This window comes from Leptodactylus fuscus, chromosome 6 (genome assembly GCF_031893055.1).
Source record: "Leptodactylus fuscus isolate aLepFus1 chromosome 6, aLepFus1.hap2, whole genome shotgun sequence".
Classification (NCBI taxonomy): Eukaryota; Metazoa; Chordata; class Amphibia; order Anura; family Leptodactylidae; genus Leptodactylus; species Leptodactylus fuscus.
Window position 1 is genome coordinate 139,051,300 of NC_134270.1, and position 23,639 is coordinate 139,074,938.

The window sequence follows — 23,639 nt, forward strand, 5'->3', positions numbered from 1 at the left end:
AGAAGACGCACAGACAGGCCGTTCCTGAAGAAGATGGAGGCGGCGCTGGAGATTTCTCTTGCAGCATTGGGGACACTCCCAGTGTTGTTTGAGCATACAGACGAAAACCGGGATTTGTACCGAACGGTGGCGCATAGAAGACATCTAAAGGTAGGATAAGAACAGCCTTTCTTAAGGCTATTACTACGTGTTATCGAGAAAAAAAAAAAATGTGATTTTAATGGTAGAATCCCTTTAATATGTACTGGTTACACCTGCATAATGCAAGCAGTGTAATGGCGTATTTACATGATACAGTAAAAACCACATTCATTCTGTGTGGGGGAAAACAATGCTGGGTAGCAGAGCCCTTAGGAAGGTTTTCCCACTAAAAACACTTAACCCCTACCCACAAGATAGAAGATAAGTGTGCCATTGCTTGGAATTTGAGTGCTGGGTCCCCCAGTGATCACAAGTACAGGGGTCCGCTAGTGAATACAGTGGTCTACTATTCCATTCACTTCTATGGGATGGACAGAACACTGTACTCCGTTCCATATAAGTGAATGTACCAGTAGTCTTTCACACTCATTACCGCTTTATTGGGGGACACTCTGGGGGGCCCAGTAGTCAGTCCCTTCACAGTAGACAGGGTAGGGAATGCTCTTAACTGGCAAAACCCATTAAAGACGTCAAGGGTCAGAAATAATCTTCCATCAGACTACTTTAGTCTCAAGAATTTCCCTTTATCAATAGGTGAATGATCGTGACATTGGGGGTAGGAGTGTTACATAGAAATGTATAGGCCTAGAGTACACGAGAGGTTAAAACGTAACCAAACTTTGGCCCAAATGACGTAGCTTGTGCTCATTCTGCAGAAATGACTGTCCCTAACCTCATAGGCCAGGGCCTAGTGTTCGCACTATCCCAGAGTTTCGTCTGTAAACTAAAGCGAGACTCAGTATCCCTCAGAGGAAGTTTTTTAGGAGAACTTGGAGGGTTTCTTCATAAACGTTCCCATTTTTTTGACCGCTGTGGTTATTAAATAGGCCCCTTATGTTGAGAGCTTATGCTTAGCATTGATAGTGCATAAGTTAGGGGGTGGTTCCTGAGCGGATGAGGTCCTACAGTTTTTGCAAAGCTCATTCACCCTCCTTTGGTTCCTCCAAATAACCTCCACAGTCAAATCAGTGGATCCATAAGCAGGCACTGAGATTTGGAGTGATTCTAGAATTGGGTCAGAAATGTCAATGTCACTAACTGGCACTAATAAAAATCAAGTACGTATTGCCCAGAGTGGTTGTTCACATTAGACGTGTCAAAGTTGATATAAAAAATCCAAGTCTGGGCTCAGTCTTCGGAGATCATGAGGACCTTCAAGTTCTTCTTTCAAATAGCTTCCACAGGTCAGAAGGAGGTTAGTGGAGCTCCTGGTCTATATCATACTTCTCACAAAACTTGTTGGTAAAGGGAATACAGGTGAGATATTCTATCCAAGACCAGTTGATTGGATAAACGTAGAGCCAGATGACCAGGGAGGCAAAAAGACCTATGAAGACCACCAGAGAGACAATGATCATAGCCCTCTTGCGGTACTTGTCAGCAGTGCCAAACGTAATGTATGGGAGGAAGGCAAAGGAGAGCAGAAAACCACTTAAGAAGCCAAATATATGGGCTATGTTATCAATCCATGGGAGCAGTCCAAAGAAGAACAGAAAGAGGACAATGCCACAAAGCTTGAAGAGCGCCTTCCATGGCTTGGCCAAGATTTGCCAGCTCTGGAAAAGTTCAACGAAAAGGCATGCCAGAAGACCGAACTGAGATCCTGCTGGACCGACCTGAAGGAGAAGACATATTGGTCAGTATATAAAATATTCCAGAAAATGTGGTAAACTATCAGGCATCGAAACCTGGAATACAGTGGGGAAGATTCACAAAACTTGTCTGAACTTAGACGAAGTTAAAGATGTGCCAAATTTATCACAGAAGCTCATGTTGGATAAGTTTGGTACACATCTTCAGACTCTACTACATCCATTGGTTGGCTTACGTCGAGCCACAACTTAGGTGCAAGTTACTGAATCTTAAGCCACACCCACTATGATAAACACCGCCCCTTTCTAGGCCACACCCCTTAAGTCACAAAAACACATAACGAGCGTTTAGGACAGATTTTTTCACAAATTAGACTGGAATTCTGGCACATTTAGTTTAATGAATCTAGAAGACCCTATTAACCAGAACATCATATTCCTCATGGTATATTCACATGGGACAGTCCAGCTGTTCCCAAATTTGTCAATGACATGAAGGGGTAAGTTGGTCACCACTAATGAGACTCATAAGTATTAAAGTAACATTGGCAGAATGCCCCGAGCCAGTAGGCCAAACCTGCGACTCCTATTTTTCCAGTCTGACTCTTATAAATGACCGCCATGGTCAGAATCCGTAAAAATCCTCAAATCTATTGAAAAGCCAGCAAATTACTTAACTATAAATCTAATTCATTATATAACCTCCTCAGACCTTTAAACTATACAATTTCGTTGTGGATTATTTTATCCGAGTAGGACCCACTGGCGCACAATCAAGGTCATGTGAACATCTTTTCTAAATTTCAGGTCTGTAGATCATGTTACTTGGCCTTGTTTGATTATATTTTTACATTGAACATAAAATAACGCTATTATAAGACTTCAGGGTCTGGGAAGGGTATTAATTGTATAATGAAATCTACAAGTCCTCCCACCAACTCTGATTGGTCCTGACTCCACAGTCTTGGAACAACCAGACAGATTGTAAGCTCTTGTGAGCATGGCCCTCAATCTCATTGTGTGAATTGACTATGACGGTCTCATTTTGTCTGTACTTGAATCCTACAATTTGTAAAGTGCTGCGGAATATGTTGTATAATTATATATAATGTAGAATTACTATAGATAGTGGGAGGGGAAAAAAAAGGATAGGGTATATTAAATTTTACATGTCTGATGCTGATGGCCAATGCAAGTGTACCAAATTCAAAGGGGTGTGCGGGTTCTTTAAGAGTTGAATATTGGGAATTGAATGGAAGGTGTCGGGTGCTGGTTAACAACAATCTCACGACCAGGTGTCAGAACTAGTTCAGCAAGAAAAAAAAAGTCATTCATCTCCCCTAACAGCCAGCTCCCCATGCCTCAGCTTCCAGGACCCCTGTATTATACAAGGCTCAAGGCATATTGGACATCTCTGCAGTCAAACCTGAATTTTTGATTTTCAAGGAACAATTTTAAAAAAAAAATAAAATGAGACGTAAAATGTAAGAATAGGGAAAGTGCCCTGACCCAAGTGAGAGTTACAGACAGATCCACTTAGGAAATGGGTGACAAATCCTGGCTGTCTGATCACACGGATTAGTGACAGGCGTTGGCCAGACGGCTAATCTCTGGATAATCATATGAAAGCTAGAAAGTAAGGAACATGAGAGGGGAATTCACGTGCCCGCAGGCCGCTGTGTGGGTGAGGGGGTGTTATGTTAGGTCACGGTGCGTGCCAGTAAGAATGATTACAATCCTATATACACTTTGTATAGTATTGGGTAAACTGTATAGATTATTTAGAAGCATCTAGATCTTTCATCTAACACTTTGCATTACTCAAACCGACTGGTACGGCGCGCCATATCTTTTTATTAATTACGCACTTGTACACATTAGTAAGAGAACAACTGAAATGTAGTTGAAGGGGTTCTATAGGATTAGCAGAAACTGGCTGCTTTCTTCCCAAAATAGCACCACACCTATTCACAGGTTGTGTCTATTAGAGATCAGCTCAATGCACTTAAATAGAACCGAGGTGCAATACCAGTCACAACCCATGGACAAGTGTGGGGCTGTTTCTTGAAGGATGAAGCCACTTTCTCTACTGCTTTAGAATCCATTTAATAGATATAAGTATCACAGTGCATTATCTGTCCCTGAAGGACTTACCTCAGCCCTGTAGGGCAGGAATAAGGCACTGGCTAGGTTCCCTGTGATACCACTCAAGATGTAGATGATGGAGATCCGAAGCCAGCCTGCCAGCTTCTCTAGGTCACGTAAGACAGTCATCTGGAAAATTACTGACACCACGCAGTGGATAATGCTGAAAGAATACAGAGAGTTAAGTCCGCAAGCAAACATGTCAACATCATAGATCTGATTTACCAAGAAGGTCTAATACCATAGCAAGAATTCAGAGCTTAGCTTCCAATGCTTAACGCATAGCCAACCTTTGGGTGACTTTTTGGGATAAGCTGACATACATGTACATTAGGAAACACACAATGTCGGACCATTATATGACTGTGAAAGTATACTGCACAGCTCCCACCGGATGAAAGTCAGCTAGGCTACACGTGCACAAAAAAAAAAAAAAAAAGTCTCATCTAGGCAAACAGTCCAAATTGGACTATTATATGACTGCATTTAGCAGTTTTCCCTTATCTAGGCTACCCCTCTAATTCTTGTTACCCTGAGCTGGTGAATGGAGACTAGCTGCAGGTATCACATGGAGCAAACAGGAGATTCTGCTCCCAACTCTCGCTCACTCAGAAGCAGAGCACAATATGGAGATGTACTGACCACTACTGATGAGATTAGAGCACTTTGAGAAAGATGCAACAACAAGTTTTCTTTGGTTATAAGGAAAAAGGAAATATAGAGAAGTATTGCTCCAGAATTGTTACTTAAAAGGTTTGTATAATGCAAAGTTACACAATTTCCAAATATGCTTTCTGTATCAATTAGATAGAAAATCGGTCCATGGTCATGCGATATACCATCCATGGTCATGTGATTAGAGATATTAACAGTGGCCAACTACTTCTAGGACACTACTGGCATATACCTACCCGGCATGAAGGAAAAGTGATAGCCACAGTCTGTAAAACTGATCAGGGATTTCAGGATTTAGAAAAGGCAGTAAGCCGCACACCTCATCTAGACAGTGGACCTGCACAGGCGACACCAAATTATACAACATATTAAATATATCAACTTTAATCTCAGATTTAGGGTTATACATGGATGTCAGACTGGAAATGGACTGTCCAAATTTGGAAGTCCAATACACCTATTTTCATAGTACACTAAACCCATAGCTGTGCAATCCACTATGAAACAGCTGTGCATGCATGTGTTCTGAATAGGGAGAGGGGAATAAGCTGGCAGCAGTTGAAAGGTAACTATTCACATTAGCCAATTCCTCCAGACATTCAGCCAACAGTAATCTGATGTGCTCTCTACATTAATGCAGTAGTTGTGTTCATGTGTGGCCACTGCTGCATTCACCGCTATCAGATTCAGTGTTACTGCTGCCATTCCCAAAGAAGTGAATGGAGCTGCAGCCTCACAAGGACATTACCACTTCATGCAGCTGCCTCAAGAACTGGTGGGAAACATGCACAGGGGTTACCTTGATGCCGGGCATGGAAGTTCCAAACCAGGGCCATGTGATCGGAACTGGCCACTGTTTCCCAGGTCGCTATACCTCCCTCCTGTATTCACAGGTAGTTTACTGGTGCTATTGGGGCTGACTGTAGTAAAGCCATCTCCCATAAAACAGGTAACTAGTAGTGAAAACTGGAGACGGAGGGAGTAGTCGTCAGAGGGGCTGGTTCCAATTATGTGACCCGGGTCCCCATGTCCAACATCAAGATAACCCAGCACATGTAAATACAATTATACTTCCCGGATAACCCCTTTAACCGCATCCTGCGTGTAGACCCCCAAAAATACACAATCAGGTACCTTTGGACTCTGATGGGTAATCCTGGTTATTCTCTGATACTTCTTTTTTGTACTACATTATGATGTTTGATTTTATACATTTGTTCCTGTGTATTGCTGTTATTATCCACAGCTGGTACACGTGGTGTACAAGCCCAATTATCTGATTCGGTATAAGGTACGTACCCCTGTGTGTAGTTAAAATTTGGGCAAGTAAAGAATCACTGAGGATGCAATAAGAGCAGTTTCACTCGTGGCCATCCTATTCTTTTAGTATATGCACACCATAAACATGTACTGGGAAGAGTTCGACAAACATTGACTTACCTGTGAGCAAAGGGTGGCCTCTTCATGGAAGTAACCGTGCATGAAGGTACAGTATTCCCGTGTTGTAATTTCACAGCTGAGAGAAAGAAACGCAGTATTGTAAGTATGTGAAAGAGGGATTTTTGTATTCACCGTATAATCCTTTTCTTGACTTTTCACTGGGAGACATAGCCCTATGGGTATTATCCCAGCCACTAGGAGATGAAAATAAACCTGTTCCCTCTACCTCCAGGCTATACCCCTCTCACAGACACAGTGCTTCATTTTGTACCACAACAGTAGGAAAGTGACACAAAAAAAGGATAAAGAACATGGAATCAACAAACACCAACATGTCCTGATCCCGAAAAGAACCAAAACAGCTCGGGCAGGAACAACAGTAAAAAAAAAAAATAAATTAAAAAAAAATAAAAGCAGGCAGGCCCTTACGAAGGACTGCAGGAAGGATGAACAAAGCGTCCGAGTAACGAAAAGTGTTAGCGAGACAAATAGATCTGAATTGCCCAGACAACATCCAGGCAATGAAGAAAACATTCAACGTGGATGCTTGGGATCTAGGCAACAGGATGGTAGAACAACATCCTTGCTGATGTGAAAAGAGGATGATTCAAGTAGGCGACTGAAGTGGAGTTGTTGATCTGGACTGACTGGACGAACTTGGTGGAGAAAAGTCCAATGGGACAGGGCTAAGACGCAAGCCCTCAGTTCCAGCAGCTTGATCTGAAGGGAGGACTCCACCTTGAACCACAGGCCCGGAAGGGTCATGGCTCTGAAGACCGCTCCCTAGCCGGAGAGACTTGTGTCGGTGGAAGTCACCTGTTAACGAAGGGGAAGGAGTTTCCCTCTGATATTCCCAGAGGTATGAGCCACCAAAGAAGCTGGCTTGGTGAAACTTGCACATGGTGATGGGGTTGGCAATCTGAGTGCAGATGCGGCAAGTGGGGACAAGGTGACCAGCGAGAGTGACAGTGTCACTTGTGGAGAGGGTATCGGTTGGGCAGATACTGATTATACGGTGTCCCCCAGTGAAATAGGCAAGAAAAATAATATTTTCTCATTCTACCAATACTGCCCCATCATACAGCTCTATCTATATACTTATATAATTGACAATTCAACAGTCTTCCCCATGATGGCTCAGAATGTGCCGCATGAACATATACAGAGTTATACTGACCGCATGAATTCATACAAATACTTAAGATACAATCTCTTTTTAACTACAAGCCAAGGCGCCCAAGCCTGTCTAAGGGCCCGTTCACACGGAGTTTACGCTCCGCTCATTCAGACACGTATACACGAGCGCTTCAAAACACATCCCATTCACTTCAATGGGAGCGCGTGTAAAGCCGGCTTTACGCGCGCTCCCATTGAAGTGAATGGGATGTGTTTTGAAGCACTAGTGTATACGTGTCTGAAAGAGCGGAGCATAAACTCCGTGTGAAGAGGCCCTAAAGGTACTAATCATTTGTTATGGCGCTTACCTTCCCTTGGTACCAATACAGCACGGCCTCCCTTTGATTTTACAGTCCATGTGTCTAAACCCAGTGCGGTTGTTTTCAGGTTCAGATGTACAAATCTAGTGACAAAAAACCCCAAAAAGAAATGTGAAATAAACCAAACTTAATAGTGTCACAATAAAGGTGACCATGCTCATAATCTTGATCAGGACTGGTTGACCAGCTGTGTATGGGGGCAATAAGATGTTCCCCTGAAGGCGTCTTGCAAGTTGGATTTCAACATACCTAAACCTTTTGTTCTGCAGGCAGATATCCTGCCATCAGCAGAGCCCGGCAGTGACTTACTACCCTCTCCATATCAAAAACACATGCGTAACAACTGAGCATATATGGGTCTACGAGTGAAGGGGGTAGTCGAGAGGAATAGTTGTTGGATGAATGAGAATGTATGGCCAACAAACAGATTCTGTCATTTCAACGTACTCTGCATAAACCAATAGTAGAAACAAATACAAGAAACAAAGAAATATGCTCCTTTTTCTATAAGACTCTTTCTCTGCTCCCTGTCCTTCTACTAAACTGACTATGACCCCGCATTCACATGACCAAGTTTCAGCCGTGAAACGTGGTCCGTGTGTTTGCCGGATTTACTGGTCTGAACAATATGTTGGGAAAGGGACTTCTAGTTCTAGCATTGTAGTTATTTATGCCACTAAGAATCCCTCCCAACAACATACTATACTATGATCACTATGGGGCAGTATGTTTCTGGAGGGCAGGGGCTCCTGGCATCATGGATAACTATGCTGCTAGGATTCCCTGCCTCCCAGCGTCATACTGTCCCCTACTATAATCAGTGCAGAACAGTATGTTGCTGGGAGGCAGGGACTCCTGGTATCATAGATAACTACTCTGCTAGGAGTCCCTCTCCTTGCAGAATGTTCAGTGCGTTAAATTCTCCCAACATTCGGCGAAGTTTCAAGGCTGAAACTCTGTCGTGTGAATGTGGGGAGACTGCAAATTTCTCTATGTCCTGTATGGTCCTGGAGCGGTGAGGGAGAGAGACAGTAAGAGAGAGGATTCTTTACTTACTCTGTGCAGTAAATCACAGCTCAGAAAAATGCACCACAAGCAATAAGCAAGCTACAGATAGAGCTTGAGACTGAAAAACTACTAAAATTGCAAATTCTAAGTCATATAATTGCTATAAATAGTGATACACCTCATATAAACAAATGTAACAGATTATCCTGGAAAAAAAGGGGATGCCTTAACTCACTGGATGGTACTTACTGGCCACTGAGTGATGTCATCGGCCCAGACATGGGGTGTAAGAGAGGCAGGCTCCTCACAAGTTCTGGTGGAAAGAGAAAAAACTAAAATTACATGTGGACTTTCAAAGATTAGATATCCATTATGTTTCATTTCAGGGGTTTTCTGGACCCAAATAGAATTTTCATATGGATGTCATCAGTATGTGAGCTGTATGAGTGTTTAGCTGGTGGCGGGTGCAGCATCCCCATCTGCTGCTTTGTAGTGGTTTGGGTGAAGTGCAGCGCTGCTTCCATTACTTGAACAGGAGCAGCGATGGACGTGCCGCCCTTCCACTAGCAGCTTTTGACACCCAGAGGCTTCTAGAACAGCTGATCTGCGCAAGGTTCAGGTGTCAGACCCCGACAGGTCACATACTGATGACCATTCCTCTAATACAGTATAGTAGACACACACTGGCTGCTTTTCTAAGGATTTAGAAAGGAGGGAGACGGAAAGTGCGGAGTAATACACAATCTGTCCAAGGGAACTTATGTAAAACTAGCTGGTACCCGCGACTTCGTCTGCGGTGATTGTAGAAGTGGGTATATACAGGTGTGGGTAAGGTTTTCGTACTGTGTATAAGGTATGGGATATGAAACGTAAGTATGTTTGTATCTTGTTTTGCTGTAATTCAGAGAATACGTGAGACTTTTGTGTTGGATGTAATTTGTATTTGAGCTGCTATACGGTGTTGTGAGAAACTTTACAAAGTGACTTTGGGACAGAAGTATTTGAAGTTAACCCTTTCCCGTCTATGGCATTTTTTGATTTTCGTTTTTGACTCCCCTCCTTCTAAACCCCATAACTTTTTTATTTCTCTGCTCCCAGAGCCATATGAGGTCTTAATTTTTGCGGGGCAAATTTTTCTTCATGATGCCACCATTAGTTATTCTATATAATGTACTGGGAAGCAGGGAAAAATTTCAGAATGGGGTGGATTTGAAGAAAAAATGCATTTCTGCGACTTTCTTACGGGCTTTGGTTTTACGGCGTTCACTGTGCAACCAAAATGACCTGTCCCCCGTATTCTGTGTTTCGTTACGATGCCGGGGATAGTAAATTTATATGGTTTTATTTACATTTTGACCCCTTATAAAAATCCAAAACTGTTAAATTTTTTTTTGAAAAGTTGCCATATTCCGACGGCCGTAACTTTTTTATACGTGTGTGTACGGGGATGTATAGGGCGTCTTTTTTTGCGGGACTGGGTGTACTTTGTAGTTCTACCATTTTCGCGAAATGTTATTGCTTTGATCACTTTTTTTTTCAAATTTTTATCAGAATCAAAACAGTGAAAAAACAGTGGTTTGGCACTTTTGACCATTTTTCCCGCTACGGCGTTTACCAAACAGGAAAAATATTTGTATAACTTTGTAGAGCGGGCGATTTCAGACGCGGGGATACCTAACATGTATGTGTTTCAGAGTTTTTAACTACTTTTATATGTGTTCTAGGGAAAGGGGGGTGATTTGAATTTTTAATCTTTTTTATTTGTTTTACTTTTTTTTTAAACTTTTTTTTTTTTGCATTTATTAGACCGCCTAGGGGTATTGACATGGGTGGGCGGTGTCGCGGATTGTCAGAGCGGTGGGGTCGGCAAACATGGCTGCTCCGGAGCGTTAAAGAGCGCCTCCTGGAGTATCGTTAAGGTGAGGGGCAAAGTGGTAAAGTATATGTATATGTGATTGTGTGGGGTTAAGGGCGAGGCTGTAGAGGGTAATATGAATTTTGTGGCTTGCTATGGTCCAAAGTGTGTGAGATTGCAGAGATAGTGGTGTGAGTTTGGGTTTTGTGGGGGTCCTGGCACAAACGTATGTGCGCTATTGCGACAAAAAGTAGCCTATTGCGCAATCGGGTGTAGTGACTATGTTTGTGGAAAATTTCAGCCAAATCGGTAGAGCGTTTTTTGCGTGATTGAGGAACAAACATCCGAACATCCAAACAACACACAAACTCACAAACCCACAAACTTTCACATTTATAATATTAATAGGATACAGCATGTCACTTTGGGCTTAATAGCCAGAGGAGTGTCAATGTCCTATTCCTGTAACTGAGCCAGTATATCTCCATTCCAGGATAGACCAGAGAAGAGCATGTGCCATGGAAGCGGGTCTTAACTTAGGCCTATACATCTCGCAACAGGCAGACAGCTTTACTAAATTAGTCATAGTAATGCAAGACGAGGAGTGGGTGGCAGCTGGCCCGCAGGTAACGTGCCTCAGCAAGACAAAAGTGACAGCCAGTAGGTAGCTGCTCCTACATTATAAGTTATTTTTACTTGTAATCAAGAGCATGAGGTCAGTAGAAACACTCTACTGATACCAGATACCAATTGTGTGCCTATCGCAGTCCTTACTAACAGAACCGCCTGAAGATAGATACATGCCAAATATTCTGGACCCCATCTACAGGATGCAGATATCAGGGCATTTGGGAGGTGTGAAGGTCATGTCTTTGTTAGCTACATCACTGCATACACACAGTAATTTTAGTATTCCATATCTCCTCGCAACTTTCTTTTAGTGTATTCTGAGCTGAGTAAGTCAGACATTCTTTTAACTTCCATTACAACATCTCCATGTACCACCAAGAATACAGCCAGGCACAATCTGTTCATACGGTGGCTGAATTGTTGCAAAGGACTGAGGGATGTATGGCCAGAGGCCTGCAGGATGCATGACACTCAGGGTGGGTTCACATCTGGCCAGTTTCCGTCTTCTGCCCTGCGAAACTGGATAGGAGACGGAAACCCGGGGGTCAGTTGTCAAACCGTTTTTTTTTTTCCAGCCGGACGCAAAGTCGGACATGCAGAACTTTGTGTTCGGTTAAAAAAAAAAAAACAAAAAAAAAAAAAACTGGTTTCCCCCGCAGAAGACGCACACAGGCACGTTAACAAACAAATTCAAGCGAATGGGTTTGAAAACTGACCTCTGGGTTTCTGTCTCCTGTCCAGTTTCACGGGGCAGAAGACGGAAACAGGTCGGACTGGCTAAACTGGAGACCGAGCGCAGATGTGAACCTGCCCTCAACAGTCAAGAGAAAAGCTGCTCTACACTGGCACACAAAGGTTTGCCAGGATACAGGAGATATAAGGCTGTGTGCTGCTTACAGACAAGTCTATAATAGAGAGTTATATTTTAAAGGGTTAGATATTAAAGGATTTCTCCATCAAGACAAGATCAGTAGGGATCTGACATGTGGAGCCCTCGCCCATCGGCTAGTATCAGAAGTCATGGCTACCAGCAAAAGCAGTCAATGGAGCAAGAGGCAGACTGCGCCATACACTATGTAGTGGCTATGCTGGCTGTCCAACAAGAATCAATGAGTGTCAGACAGGTGGGTCAGCGATATCTACATCCCAGAATAGCCCTTTACGCAATTTCTAATCTTGACTGACCAGGGATATGAATGAGAAACCGACAAAAATGAAACCTGCATCTCCTCATATTAAACTCACCGGGGGTCTTGGTGACACACCGCCCCCGACACTCTAATATCACCATCCTTCCCATAAAACAAAGGGGCGTTATGTTCTGGCCACTTTATGAAAGTGGCCAATGTTTCCTAGAAAGAAGAGGAAAAAAAAATTAAAAAATTATAGTAAATTCTAGCAAAGTTTTAGAATATACAACATATTGCACAACTTTGACAAACATTGTAAAAAGTGGCATGCAAACCTAATAATAATATAAAAGTTTACAGTGATTTGCGTACCCCCTAAGAAGTGTTACCCCCTCTCTTAATTTAGTAGCCGTGTCAAATCACTACAGGTGAATGGGACTGAGCTGTTGTACCAAGCGCAGGCGCTAGTGACAGCACAATGCTGGATAAGATCTATTACTAATGTACACCCCAATCCTTCAGGACGCAGTTTGTGACTTTTGTGGAGGACAGCGAGGTAGTCCTCTATCTCCCCTATGGCCACTAAATCTCTGGGTCACATGGTGGACTCCATTCTACTGAATGAGGCTGTGGCCCAAGTTTCGGGGAGTCAGGAATGTCCCCAACAGCCCGGTTTATTATTCTTGTTTCTTTGTCTCCCCGGCAGTTGCATCAGCTCTGTTAAGTCACCGACTCAAAAACTCTAGCCGCAGTTCCATTTAGTCACGTGACCAGGTGTCAGAGTGGCTGCAGGGGACACAGTGGATAAGTAATAAGTGGGGCTCACGGGGACACTCCGACTCAGATATGCATACATCTTATATCTATTCTAACAAATGTGTAAGCAGAACTGAAGATTATCTGAGAAAATGGCAATTTTCTGTACAACATGTCTGTACTACACAGCTAGTGTAAATTAATGCAGCTCGAATCCACTGGTAAATGAGCGCCACCTGCTGGTTCAAAACCAAGAATGAAGAAAATGAAAAGCAACATATGACTATAGACTGTAATCTTACCGAGCAGTCTCGCCGTAGTGTCTGCACACAGCCTGAATTATCATTCTGAATGCAGCAGCCAGATTCACGTTCTAGGTCGTGTTCTCTTTTTATCAGGTTCTCGATTTGGGCATCTCTCCGTATGCAAGGGGAAAACTTTGCGCCTAAGTGGATAAGTGCTATCTGAAATGGAAGAGTAGAATCACGAATAAAGAAAGGAGCACATGTAAAGCTCTGTTCACATCACTGTACCAGAACGGGTTCAGTGTATGCAAAAAATTCTGCTTATAAGTGGATAAAAGTTGAAGGAGAAGGTATGTATGTAAAAAAACAAAAAAAACCAAAGAGCAGGTAGAGCTCCAATCACATAACTGAATGGGAATATATTCAGTGTATGTTTGAAAAGCTCCCGGACCATACACTAGATGTAGATATAGGCCCCTATTCACTAAAGAGAGGCAAAAAATGGCTATACAGTGGCCTAGGTCACAGCCATCCACTGAAGGTGGAGAACACTCCCACGGAAGAAATAAGATGTATTCAAAGCCTAAGAAAGAAGTGGCAGAGAATCAAGGTATAGAACTAATTTTTATGACAACACTACCAAGACTTTCTGTCATGGATTACAATTGAGCCCTATACAATTGGACTTCGGGAGGCCTGAACGTTGCAATTGCAACATGGACGCATAAGTATATCCTAATACATGGGGGAAGTTTTCTTAACTTTTGTAAAGGATTTTTTCTTTTGTCAAAAAAGTAACAAACATGAAGAACATGTGATTTTTTTTTTTTTTTACATTACAGTGTATGCAGAAAGAGTGCCTCATCTGTATTAGTCACTCAATTGTTGTGAAAGTCCATTGTTCTCATCCTATGGAGGAGAAGAGCAGCGGACATTATAAGGGTAGGTTCACACTGCCCTTATTAAAGTCATTTAGCAGGAAAGCCCATAAAGCAGTGAAAATACTACTTACTGAACTTGGGCCTATCCAGAAGTTTTCTTGCTGTATGTATTTCACACTTTCGTATACACCTTTGTTCCGTAAGACCTGTACATACAAAGAGCAAAGGGAGAAACCATAAAAAAAATAGAATTTTTAAACCCATTACTGGTAAAGTTTTCATTTTCCACTGCAAAGCTCTGCCATTTAAGAAGAAAGACTGGCTTCACATGATAGGTGATTTGGCTGCGGGACTGGCGGCATTTACTGGCCCAATTGCGGCTGAACAGCCCTATAAATCTATAGTGACATATGGGACAGACGGCAAAAGAAAGCAGAACCCAAAATGTGGAAGGGACAGCCCCACTCACATAACTTCTCCTTTCTTTTTTTTTTATATGTAGATTGCGAGCCCCATATAGGGATCACAATGTACATTTTTTTCCTATTAGTATGTCTTTATAGAATGGGAGGAAATCCACGCAAACACGGGGAGAACATACAAACCCTTGCAGATGTTATTCCTAGCGGGATTCGAACCCAGGACTCCAGCGCTGCAAGACTGCAGTGCTAACCACTGAGCCACCGTGTTGCCCCTCTAACTTCTCCTTTCTATTAGGAGGATAGTGTCGGAAGGTTTCCTGAAAGCACTGCACATCAACATCTCACTTACACTAACGTCATATTTTCTCAGATCAGACTCATTTATATGAAATGTCTGAGAGTCCAATCCAGGATAAAGGACAACATGTTGTATTTTTTTTTTCTCAGGCATGTGAATATATCCTTCCATCGTCACTTCCAACTCATTCACTGATGTCCTGGTCACTCTCTAGCCCCAACCATTCCTGAACAATAAGTGTTGCTAGTTTTGGTGCCTGATATGGTATATAGACTCAGTATTGTCAGGAGGGCAGTGTCAAGCAGGAGCAGGCAGGGGGTGCGATTCTGAGCATAAACCAGAGGCGGATGTTTTCAGAAATTAAAACCACCCCCTTGTCTGCTCCTGCCTGACAGTGCACAGGCATCAAAACTAACTGCACTTACTGCTTGGGAATGGGGGGGGGGCTTAAAAATAAATAAACATTTCCAACTGTGCTGGAATCAGCGACGCAGCAGCTATTAAGCACAGAGCTAGACATGGCAGGGATGATGAAATGTCTTCTTTGATCAAAGTTAACATTTATTTCCCATGTTCTTCCCTTGCTTCCAGCTTTGTCTAGGTCTTTACAATGAGAAATCTAAATCAAAGAATACAAATAATGCAGTACAGTTACAATAGACCAACTTACCAGTTCTGTGGTGGTGTGCTGTGCAAATCCAATGGGTGCAATGCCATACGTGCCAATGGCTAAGAGAGTGATAAGAACATGAACGAATGTGATCCAGTACGTGAAATACGGTCTGGAAGGAGAGACAAATGAACGAGAGAAATATTTTAGATGTCTGACATGACGCCAAATAAACACACGTGGTCTAGTTTGTCACAGAAAGCTTTACTGGTCTCATCTCGCCAGTCCAAACTATAGCACCCCCAACAACCCTGAGAATAAACGGGCTGAAGCAACGATTCATGGCAACACTCCTGGCCACCAGGGAACTGCAACTAGCCCCGTTCAATAGAATGGAATTGGGGTGCCACTATGTAAGGAAAGACTAACTCAGGGCTGTAAGCCACTCATTCTCTGGATTGATGGGGTTTCCAGGGGACTCATTCAATAAGGGTGCCTGAGACCATAAGTCTACTCTCCAAGGGGCATGAAACCACCGAGGGGAAGCAAAGCACCACTTTTTTTTTTGTTTCCTGTCTCAGGGCACATCCTCTCTCTCTGGTGCTGTTGTGTATGAGGGGAAACATAATGAATGCTTCCCATAATCTGATTTTCCGTAAGCCATGACAGCACTGTTCCTCATCACTCTGGTGCTGTCGGGGGTGAGTGGAAAATGTTATTTTTGGAAATACAACTTCAAACCATAAGAGTCAGCCTTTGATATGGGGAACTATATTATTCATATGGCGTACAATATGGTTTAGCAGTATACTGTGCTATAAAATAGGTAAGAAGTTCAGCAAAACCGATCCACATGCAAGAAACCGCATAACAAAAAGGGAATTGAAACAACAGTGTCTACATATAAAGCCTGTTCTGAAACTTACAGCAAACTGAATGTATCACAAAGTTTTCCAAATTCACTGTGGCTGCCACATACCGTATATCGCTGCCATTTCTCACCTGTGGCTGTCGATATGTTCCAGTTGGGTCTGCACAGTGCTGCTGATACTTCTCCTGTAGGTCCTATTTAACCAGTTCCCTACCACTCCCAAGCCATAGCGGCGCTTCTTCCGATCAAAAGCAAAATGCTTCACCTGAGACGCAATGCGCTTCCCTCTACGTGGGTGGCAGGGCAAGGTCGGAGAGGGCTTTATAGGTTCTTTCCTGCCACAAAAGAGATCATCAATTTGTTACAATACCTTTAACTCATGTAGCATTTTATATGTGAATTGCTCCGTTTGACTTTACATAAGGCCTGATATTTTTGTTTATATATAACCTCTAAAATTTATGAAGTGGATAAAACATCTATTAGTCTTAGAACAAAAATCTAAGATACATCCCCACCCATACAGTCCAAGTCTCCATTGGTCTATACTTCCTGTTCACTACGAACATAGTGCTCGGGCTATTACTAATGGAGCAGTATTGAAACAGGAGAAGCAGGGATTGGCGAGATAAGCATTGTTTCTTTTATTTTTTTGACTTTGCCAAAAACACTTGTTTAACCATCTCTTGGCTGAGGACCCCACATTGCGGAAACGCAGCTTTTTTGGTTGCAGATTTTGCTGTGGTTTTTTGAGCCAAAGTCAAGAGTGGATACAAAAGGAATGGAAAATAGATAGGAAGGTCATATACACTTCTACCTTCTGCTCAATCTGCCCCTGGGTTTGGCTCAAAAAACCGCAACCAAATCTGTAACAACAAAAAAAAAAGCTGCATTTCTGCAAAGTGGGGCCTTAGGTTTAAAGGGTTTCTCAGCTGAAAGATTTACAGAAATTCCACCCCACCTAATGAAAGGACTGGGGGTCTCTTGAAGGGGTGTCCTATTAAAAGAATAGGGAATAAGAGTCACACTGCTGGGAGGGTCCGAACACTGGGTCCCCCAGAAATTAGTAGAATGGGGGGGGGGGGGGCTAAAAGTTCCCAGCATTCTTCTTGTGACTGAAGCCCCAGTGTGTTTGGTTGACCGACACTCTATTAAGTTCTATGGGACGTCTGGAGATTGCAGTCCCACAGCTCAAAAGTAGTGAATGGAGCGCAGGTCAAGAAAGTGAGATAGGACGTCATTCACATGAAGGAGGCGTGGGGGACTTTTAGTTCCCTGTGCTCCCAATCACCGGGGGACCCAGGAGACAGACCCCCGCCAATGTGACATTTATCCACCTACCCTATGGATTGAGAATAAATTGTCTTTAATCCATTCCCGCAGGGCCATTTTAGTTTTTCATTTTAAATTCTTTACTCCCCACTTTCCAATGGCCGTAAATTTTGGCCAAATTTGCTTTTAGTTATTTTTATTTATTAATCTTTTGAAATGTCAGATCTAGAGGTGGGGATTTAATTATTATTATTTTTTTTTTTAATATTCATAGACCCCCTAGCGGGCTTGAACCTGCGATCCCATAGACTGCAGTACTACTGTATTGCACTTTATGGGAAATAACTATATTTGCCTCAACAGGTAAACAGTGAAGACAAATGTGGGATCCTTCGCAAGGCTCCAGGCTGTCACAAGCTCCAGATGGCAACTCATGATCTTGCTGCACTGGAATAAGGAAACCTGACAGCGGAAACACCATAGGTAGGCCATTTTTACACTTTGGAAACCAATTTCGAAGTGTTAATTGCCATTGTCTAATACAATTACTGGGATGTCGGGAAGAGATTAATGGGAGAACCCCTTTAAATTAGTCACAAGAAGGAGGCAGAGGACCCCTGATCTTCTATAGATAGGTGTTGATTTCAGATGGGAATATCCCTGTTAGAAACCATGTGGTCACTTACACAGTTGTAATGGGTCCCTCCGATTTATCATCTGGAGTTGGCACATGAGCTCTGAAAGCCGCAGACAGGGGAGGGGACTCAAAGACATCATCCGGCATAGAGAACGCTTCGTCATGCATGTCCACCTGGGCAAAGTAAAACACGGGTTTTGTGAAGAAACTTGTGAAGTGTTAAGCAATGTGAAATGGTTACCTGAGAGAGGGGAAAGAAAAAAAACAAAACGTTTCTTGCCTTACTGAAGAAGGAGGAATCCAGAGTGTCTGGGGCATCCACAGTATCCTCATCCATAAAGCTCGGATACGCAAAGCTGCACTTCATAGCTTTTCGGCTGTGGGGAGTGTCTAGTATGGGGCGACCCTGAAAACAGATTTTAACATAATGCAAGATATAATCTCAGAAGTCAAAGCTTACAAAGTCGCATTCATGTGCAGAGGATGCTGTACGTCAAAAACTTTATACAGTATAGCAGCACGGTGCATATTGTGTAGTCTACTGCAGTAATGGTAGTCTATGGTTTGGTTCATTCTGAGCTACTAGACTGTAGAGTATTTGGGGGAACCTCACACCCTGCCTGTCTCATTACAATTGTCCTAACAGTCTACCTTGTACCCAAAATATGTACAAGTACCTGTGGTGTACTGTTAAGAAGAGAGAGGATTGGTACTCCAAAAAGGCACCAAAGTGGACTGAAAACAAGAACTGGCCGTGATGGCGAACCTATGGCACGGGTGCCAGAGGTGGCACTCAGAGCCCTCTCTTTGGGCACCCATCCGTGGCACAGATAATACTGTGTGGGGGCCACCGTGGAGCAAATTGTACTGTGTGGGGGTCACATTGAAGCAGAAAGCTCTGTAAAGCCCCATTTGTATGATCATATTTTGCATGTTTGTAATTGTGTGCAATTGTGGTGTGCAATTGTGGATCCGCAAATTATTTAGGTTAAATTGCTGTGGTGGCACTTTGTGATAAATTAGTGGGTTTTGGGTTGCAGTTTGGGTGCTCGTTCTCTAAAAGGTTCGCCATCACTGTTATATGGAGACCACTGCTCTAATTCAGAAACCACATACTCTATACACAGCAGAAATAGCCTACTCTGGTTTCCTGCTGTGTTATAGTGCAATTTCTTAAAATTTTTACTGAAATAGCGCCATCATATTCCATAGCGGCTTTACAGATACTGTCAACAGCGTCCCATATAGAGTGCACAATCTAGGCTCCTGATCAGTAAGTCTTTAAAGTGTGAGAGGAAACTGGAGTACCCGGAGGGAGAACATACAGACTCCATGTAGTTGTTGTCTACAAAGCCACTGTATGACCAATAGTTCTGGCACACTGTACAATATAGTAGCAACATGTGTACCTAGAACATCCTCCTAGAATGGGACATAGAGAAAGCTGCCCAACCATGTTACTGTACCTTAATAATAGCAGCTGCAGCCCGAAAGCTCATGTGTGCCACGCTTTCCCTCTTACGTCGTGGTAAACGGGTGTATCCTGAACGTACACTAGTGAAGGATGTAAGTGACATTACTCCAGGAGTCACTGGGGCTACTCCTGTGTGAGGGGTTCTTGGCCGGTCCACCTCATCTGGATGACGAAATGCACGGCCTCGTGCCAAAGGGTCCCTGATCTAGAGGAGAAAAAAAACCAAGTTGTCTTGATATTTCATATTAACAGAGAAGTATAACAAATAACATTGCATTCACTCCATTTAACCTCTCTACACAAGAACATTCTCTGTTTACAGCCTACCTTGGGCAGTCGAGAGGTGGCAGGAGACTCCGTTGTCTGGAAGGAGGGCGTTTCCTGGCTGGGCAGTTCCATATCCCTTTGGTATTGGGGTTTAAGTTTTCCATATCGGAGGCTACAGTGATGAAGACTTTTGCGCTGCCACTGTTGTTTCTTCCCTTCGCAGTCACTGCTCACTCCGAACCACTGGGCTGTACCTCTAAGAGAAGAGAGAACATATTTAGGTCAATTCTACATCTTAGGAGTAAAGTGGTGTTTTTATTGAACCGTGCATGCGCCATTTTTCTGCATAGGATTTTGTATAAGACTTCACAAACGTTAGGATATACGGTACTCATGAGGATATACTGAGTTTCAAAGCACCAAAAAAACAAAACCCCACAATGTGAGGACCATTAATAGGATCATAAAACATACCGCAACGGTCACCATGAAATGTGAAAGACCTTCTTATTAATCTGCAAATACTGGTGCTAAAGCCTTACTTTTCTCTTGTGCGGCCTTTTCTTGGCTTTATTTTACTTGCTGCTCCTTGTTTCATGGTTACAGTGGCTTGCAAAAGTATTCATACCCCTTGAACTTTTTCACATTTTGTCCCCTCACGACCACAAACTTAAATGTATTTTATTGAGATGTCAAGTGATTGACCAACACAAAGTAGCAGATTATTGTGAAGTAGAAGAAAAATACTTGTTTTCAAAATTTTAATCAAAAATCTGAGAAGTGTGACGTGAAAAAGTCTTCACTCCCCTCAATAAATACTTTGTAGAGCCACCATTCACTGCAATTACAGTGGCAAGTCTTTTGAGGTAGGTCTCTACCGGCTTTGTACATCTACAGACTGAGACTTTTGCTCATTCTTTGCAAAATAGCACAAGATCAGCCAGATTATATGGAGACATCTGCTCAATGTGATTTAGGTCTGGACTGTGACTGGGCCATTCTAACACAAGAACATTCTCTTATCTAAACCATTCTGTAGCTCTGGCTGTATGTTTAGGGTCATTGTCCTGCTGGAAGGTGAATCTCCTTCCCAGTCTCAAGTCTTTTGCAGCCTCCAACAAGTTTTCTTCCAGGGATGCCCTGTATTTAGCTCCATCCATCTTCCCATCATCTCTGACCAGCTTACCTGTCCCTGCTGAAGAAAAGCCTCCCAATGGCATGATGCTGCCCCCTATGTGTCACAGTGGAGATGGCATGTTCAGTGTGATAGGCCAGGTTACTTTTCCATCACACATAGTGCTTTGCATTTAGGCCAAAAAGTTCCACTTTAATGTCATCTGACCAGAGAACCTTCTTCTCCTTGTTTGCTGTATCCCCTATATGGCTTGTGACAAACTACAAATGACACTTATGTCTTTCTCTCAACAATGGCTTTCTTCTTTCCACTCTTCCATAATGGCCAGATTTGTGGAGTGCACGACTTATAGTTGTCCTGTGGACATCTATAACCCACCTGAGCTGCGGATTTCTGCAGCTTCTCCAGAGTGACCATGGGCCTCTTGTCTGCTTCTTTGACCAGTGCTCTCCTTGTTCGATTTGTTAGTTTAGGTGGACGGCCATGTCTTGCTAGGTTTGCAGTTGTAGAATATTTTTTTCTATTTTTTGATGATGAATTGAACAGTGCTCTTTGGAATGCTCAAAGCTTGGGATATGTTTTTATAACCTAAACCTGCTTTAAACTTCTCCACAACTTTATCTCTGACCTGTCTGGTGAGTTCCTTGGTCTTCATGATGCTGTTTGTTCACTAGTGTTCTCTAACAAACCACTGAGGCCTTCACAGAACAGATGTATTTATACTGAAACTAAATTACACACAGCTGGACTCTCAACTAATGAAGTGACTTCTGAAGGCAATTGTGTGCACTGGATTATTTAGGGGTATCAGTGTACAGGTGGGCTGAAGACTTTTGCATGTCACATTTTTATTTGCTTCAAACTTTTTAGAACGTATCATTTTCATTCCACTTGAAAATTCTCTGCTACTTTGTGCTGGCCTGTCACTTAAAATCCCAATAAAATACATTTAAAAGTCTGAGGTTGTAAGGTGACAAAAAGTTCAAGGGGTAAGAATTCTTTTGCAAGCCACTGTATTTACATGTAGTGAATCTGTAAATAAACTATATTTCCCATGATGCATTTGCCTGCTCTCACTCCATCTTTCCTACTCATAGGGGAGGGGGTTCAGTTTGAACAAAACATCACAGAACCATGTGACCTCAGATATCGGAGCGCGTTATTACCTGTGAGAGCAGGCAGATGAATCATGGGAAATGTAGTTTGTCCACATATTCATTGCATGTAAAAAAAAAAAAAAAAAAAAAAACAAAACATTGATACTCATCGAGTCTCTAGTAAAATAAAGCCAAGAAAGGCTGCACAAGGGAACAGTGAGTAACACTGCTGTGGATGTTTTTGCAGATAAAAGGGGTTATCCAGCTTCCAAATATTAAGTGCAAGGAAGTTAGAAGGCCCCCCTCATGTACACAAGATGGACAACCAAACCTGTCAAAATTGACAATGCCGGCCAACTTTCTCTTATGTGAATTCCTATGCCCTTATCTTATTGTCTTAGGACTCAAGATCCCTTTCACACACCTTTATCCGACAGGAATTTCAATTCCCGACCCTTTAGTCCTAAGGGCAGATAAGCCACCCACAGCGATATTTGTGCATACGTTCTGAATGACGTGAGGAGAATGAGCTGCTGCCAATGGCCGCTACCTCAAACAACTCAAACATCATGAATGCTCTCAAACAGTTGCAGGGATTGTGGCCATTAACGTCAACAGACAATCAATAGACAATCTGTGTAAAAGTACAATCACAAGATTCCTTAGAAGAATAGAGGATCTATGTCCTAGATAAAAAGTATTGACAAGATACTTACTTTCTTATACTCTGTGAAAGTGACGTCTGTCTTCTAAAGACGGGCCTGTCACCTGTGGCACTATCTACCCTCCTTGGTTCTTGCAGGCTGACACTCTTTTGGTACACAGGTTTGGGAATGGGCTGCAAAAGAAAAAAAAAATTACAGGGAAATATATATATTAAAAAACGTCTTGTATAGCTAACCACATGCCATCAGACCCAGCAGTGACCGCCTTTAGATTCCTCTGGCCTAATCACCAGTTAACAGGTATTTTAGCCGTCATGCGGCAGAGATGGATATGGAGGAGGAAAGCACTTAAAGGGAGTCTATAATTGGTGATTTTAGTTTTTTAAGTGCTTTCCTTTTTAAGTCAGCACTCGTTGGAATTGCCTTTAGAAAGGCTATTTAGTCCTACCTCTCTTTCTCTTCTCCTTGCAGCCATTTTTGAAATATATAGTTTTTTTGGAAATATGTAAATGAAGCTCAGGGAGCACCACAGTGTCATACCATTAATGCCGCCTCCTGGGTCATTCCACCATTAATTTATGCAGATTAGCTCATCCTCTTCACTGCCTAGCAGCCGTCTCTCTCTTCAGCAGGCTCCAATCCTGTGAAAGCTCTGTACACACGGCCACTTTGGGTTTGGGCTGCGCGTACAACACACGCTCCGCCAGCCTTCCTTATTACAGTCCTACAGGATTGAACCGCACGTGTGCAGGATTTGAATCCCGCTGAATGCAGAGGTGGATGAAAGGCAGTGAAGAGGATGATCTAGTCTGCATAAAGTAACAGTGGAACGGCCCA

The 23,639-nt window shown here is 42.8% G+C and overlaps 1 protein-coding gene across 2 annotated transcripts in view; it reads right to left on the reverse strand.

Moving 5' to 3' along the window:
* The window catches only part of RHBDF2 (rhomboid 5 homolog 2), a 49,930-nt gene continuing 26,291 nt past the window's right edge, over positions 1–23,639 (reverse strand). For both annotated transcript variants that reach the window (XM_075277370.1, XM_075277371.1), the window contains 16 exons: positions 22,854–22,975; positions 19,966–20,161; positions 19,631–19,843; positions 18,445–18,570; positions 18,214–18,338; positions 16,387–16,590; positions 15,445–15,556; positions 14,186–14,260; positions 13,231–13,392; positions 12,288–12,394; positions 8,807–8,870; positions 7,538–7,632; positions 6,054–6,129; positions 4,850–4,950; positions 3,948–4,101; positions 1–1,817 (listed from right to left, as the gene is read on the reverse strand). In XM_075277370.1, coding sequence (XP_075133471.1) covers positions 1,398–1,817; positions 3,948–4,101; positions 4,850–4,950; positions 6,054–6,129; positions 7,538–7,632; positions 8,807–8,870; positions 12,288–12,394; positions 13,231–13,392; positions 14,186–14,260; positions 15,445–15,556; positions 16,387–16,590; positions 18,214–18,338; positions 18,445–18,570; positions 19,631–19,843; positions 19,966–20,161; positions 22,854–22,975 — 2,352 coding nt within the window. In that variant the 3' untranslated portion in view covers positions 1–1,397. The remainder of the gene's footprint in view (positions 1,818–3,947; positions 4,102–4,849; positions 4,951–6,053; positions 6,130–7,537; positions 7,633–8,806; positions 8,871–12,287; positions 12,395–13,230; positions 13,393–14,185; positions 14,261–15,444; positions 15,557–16,386; positions 16,591–18,213; positions 18,339–18,444; positions 18,571–19,630; positions 19,844–19,965; positions 20,162–22,853; positions 22,976–23,639) is intronic.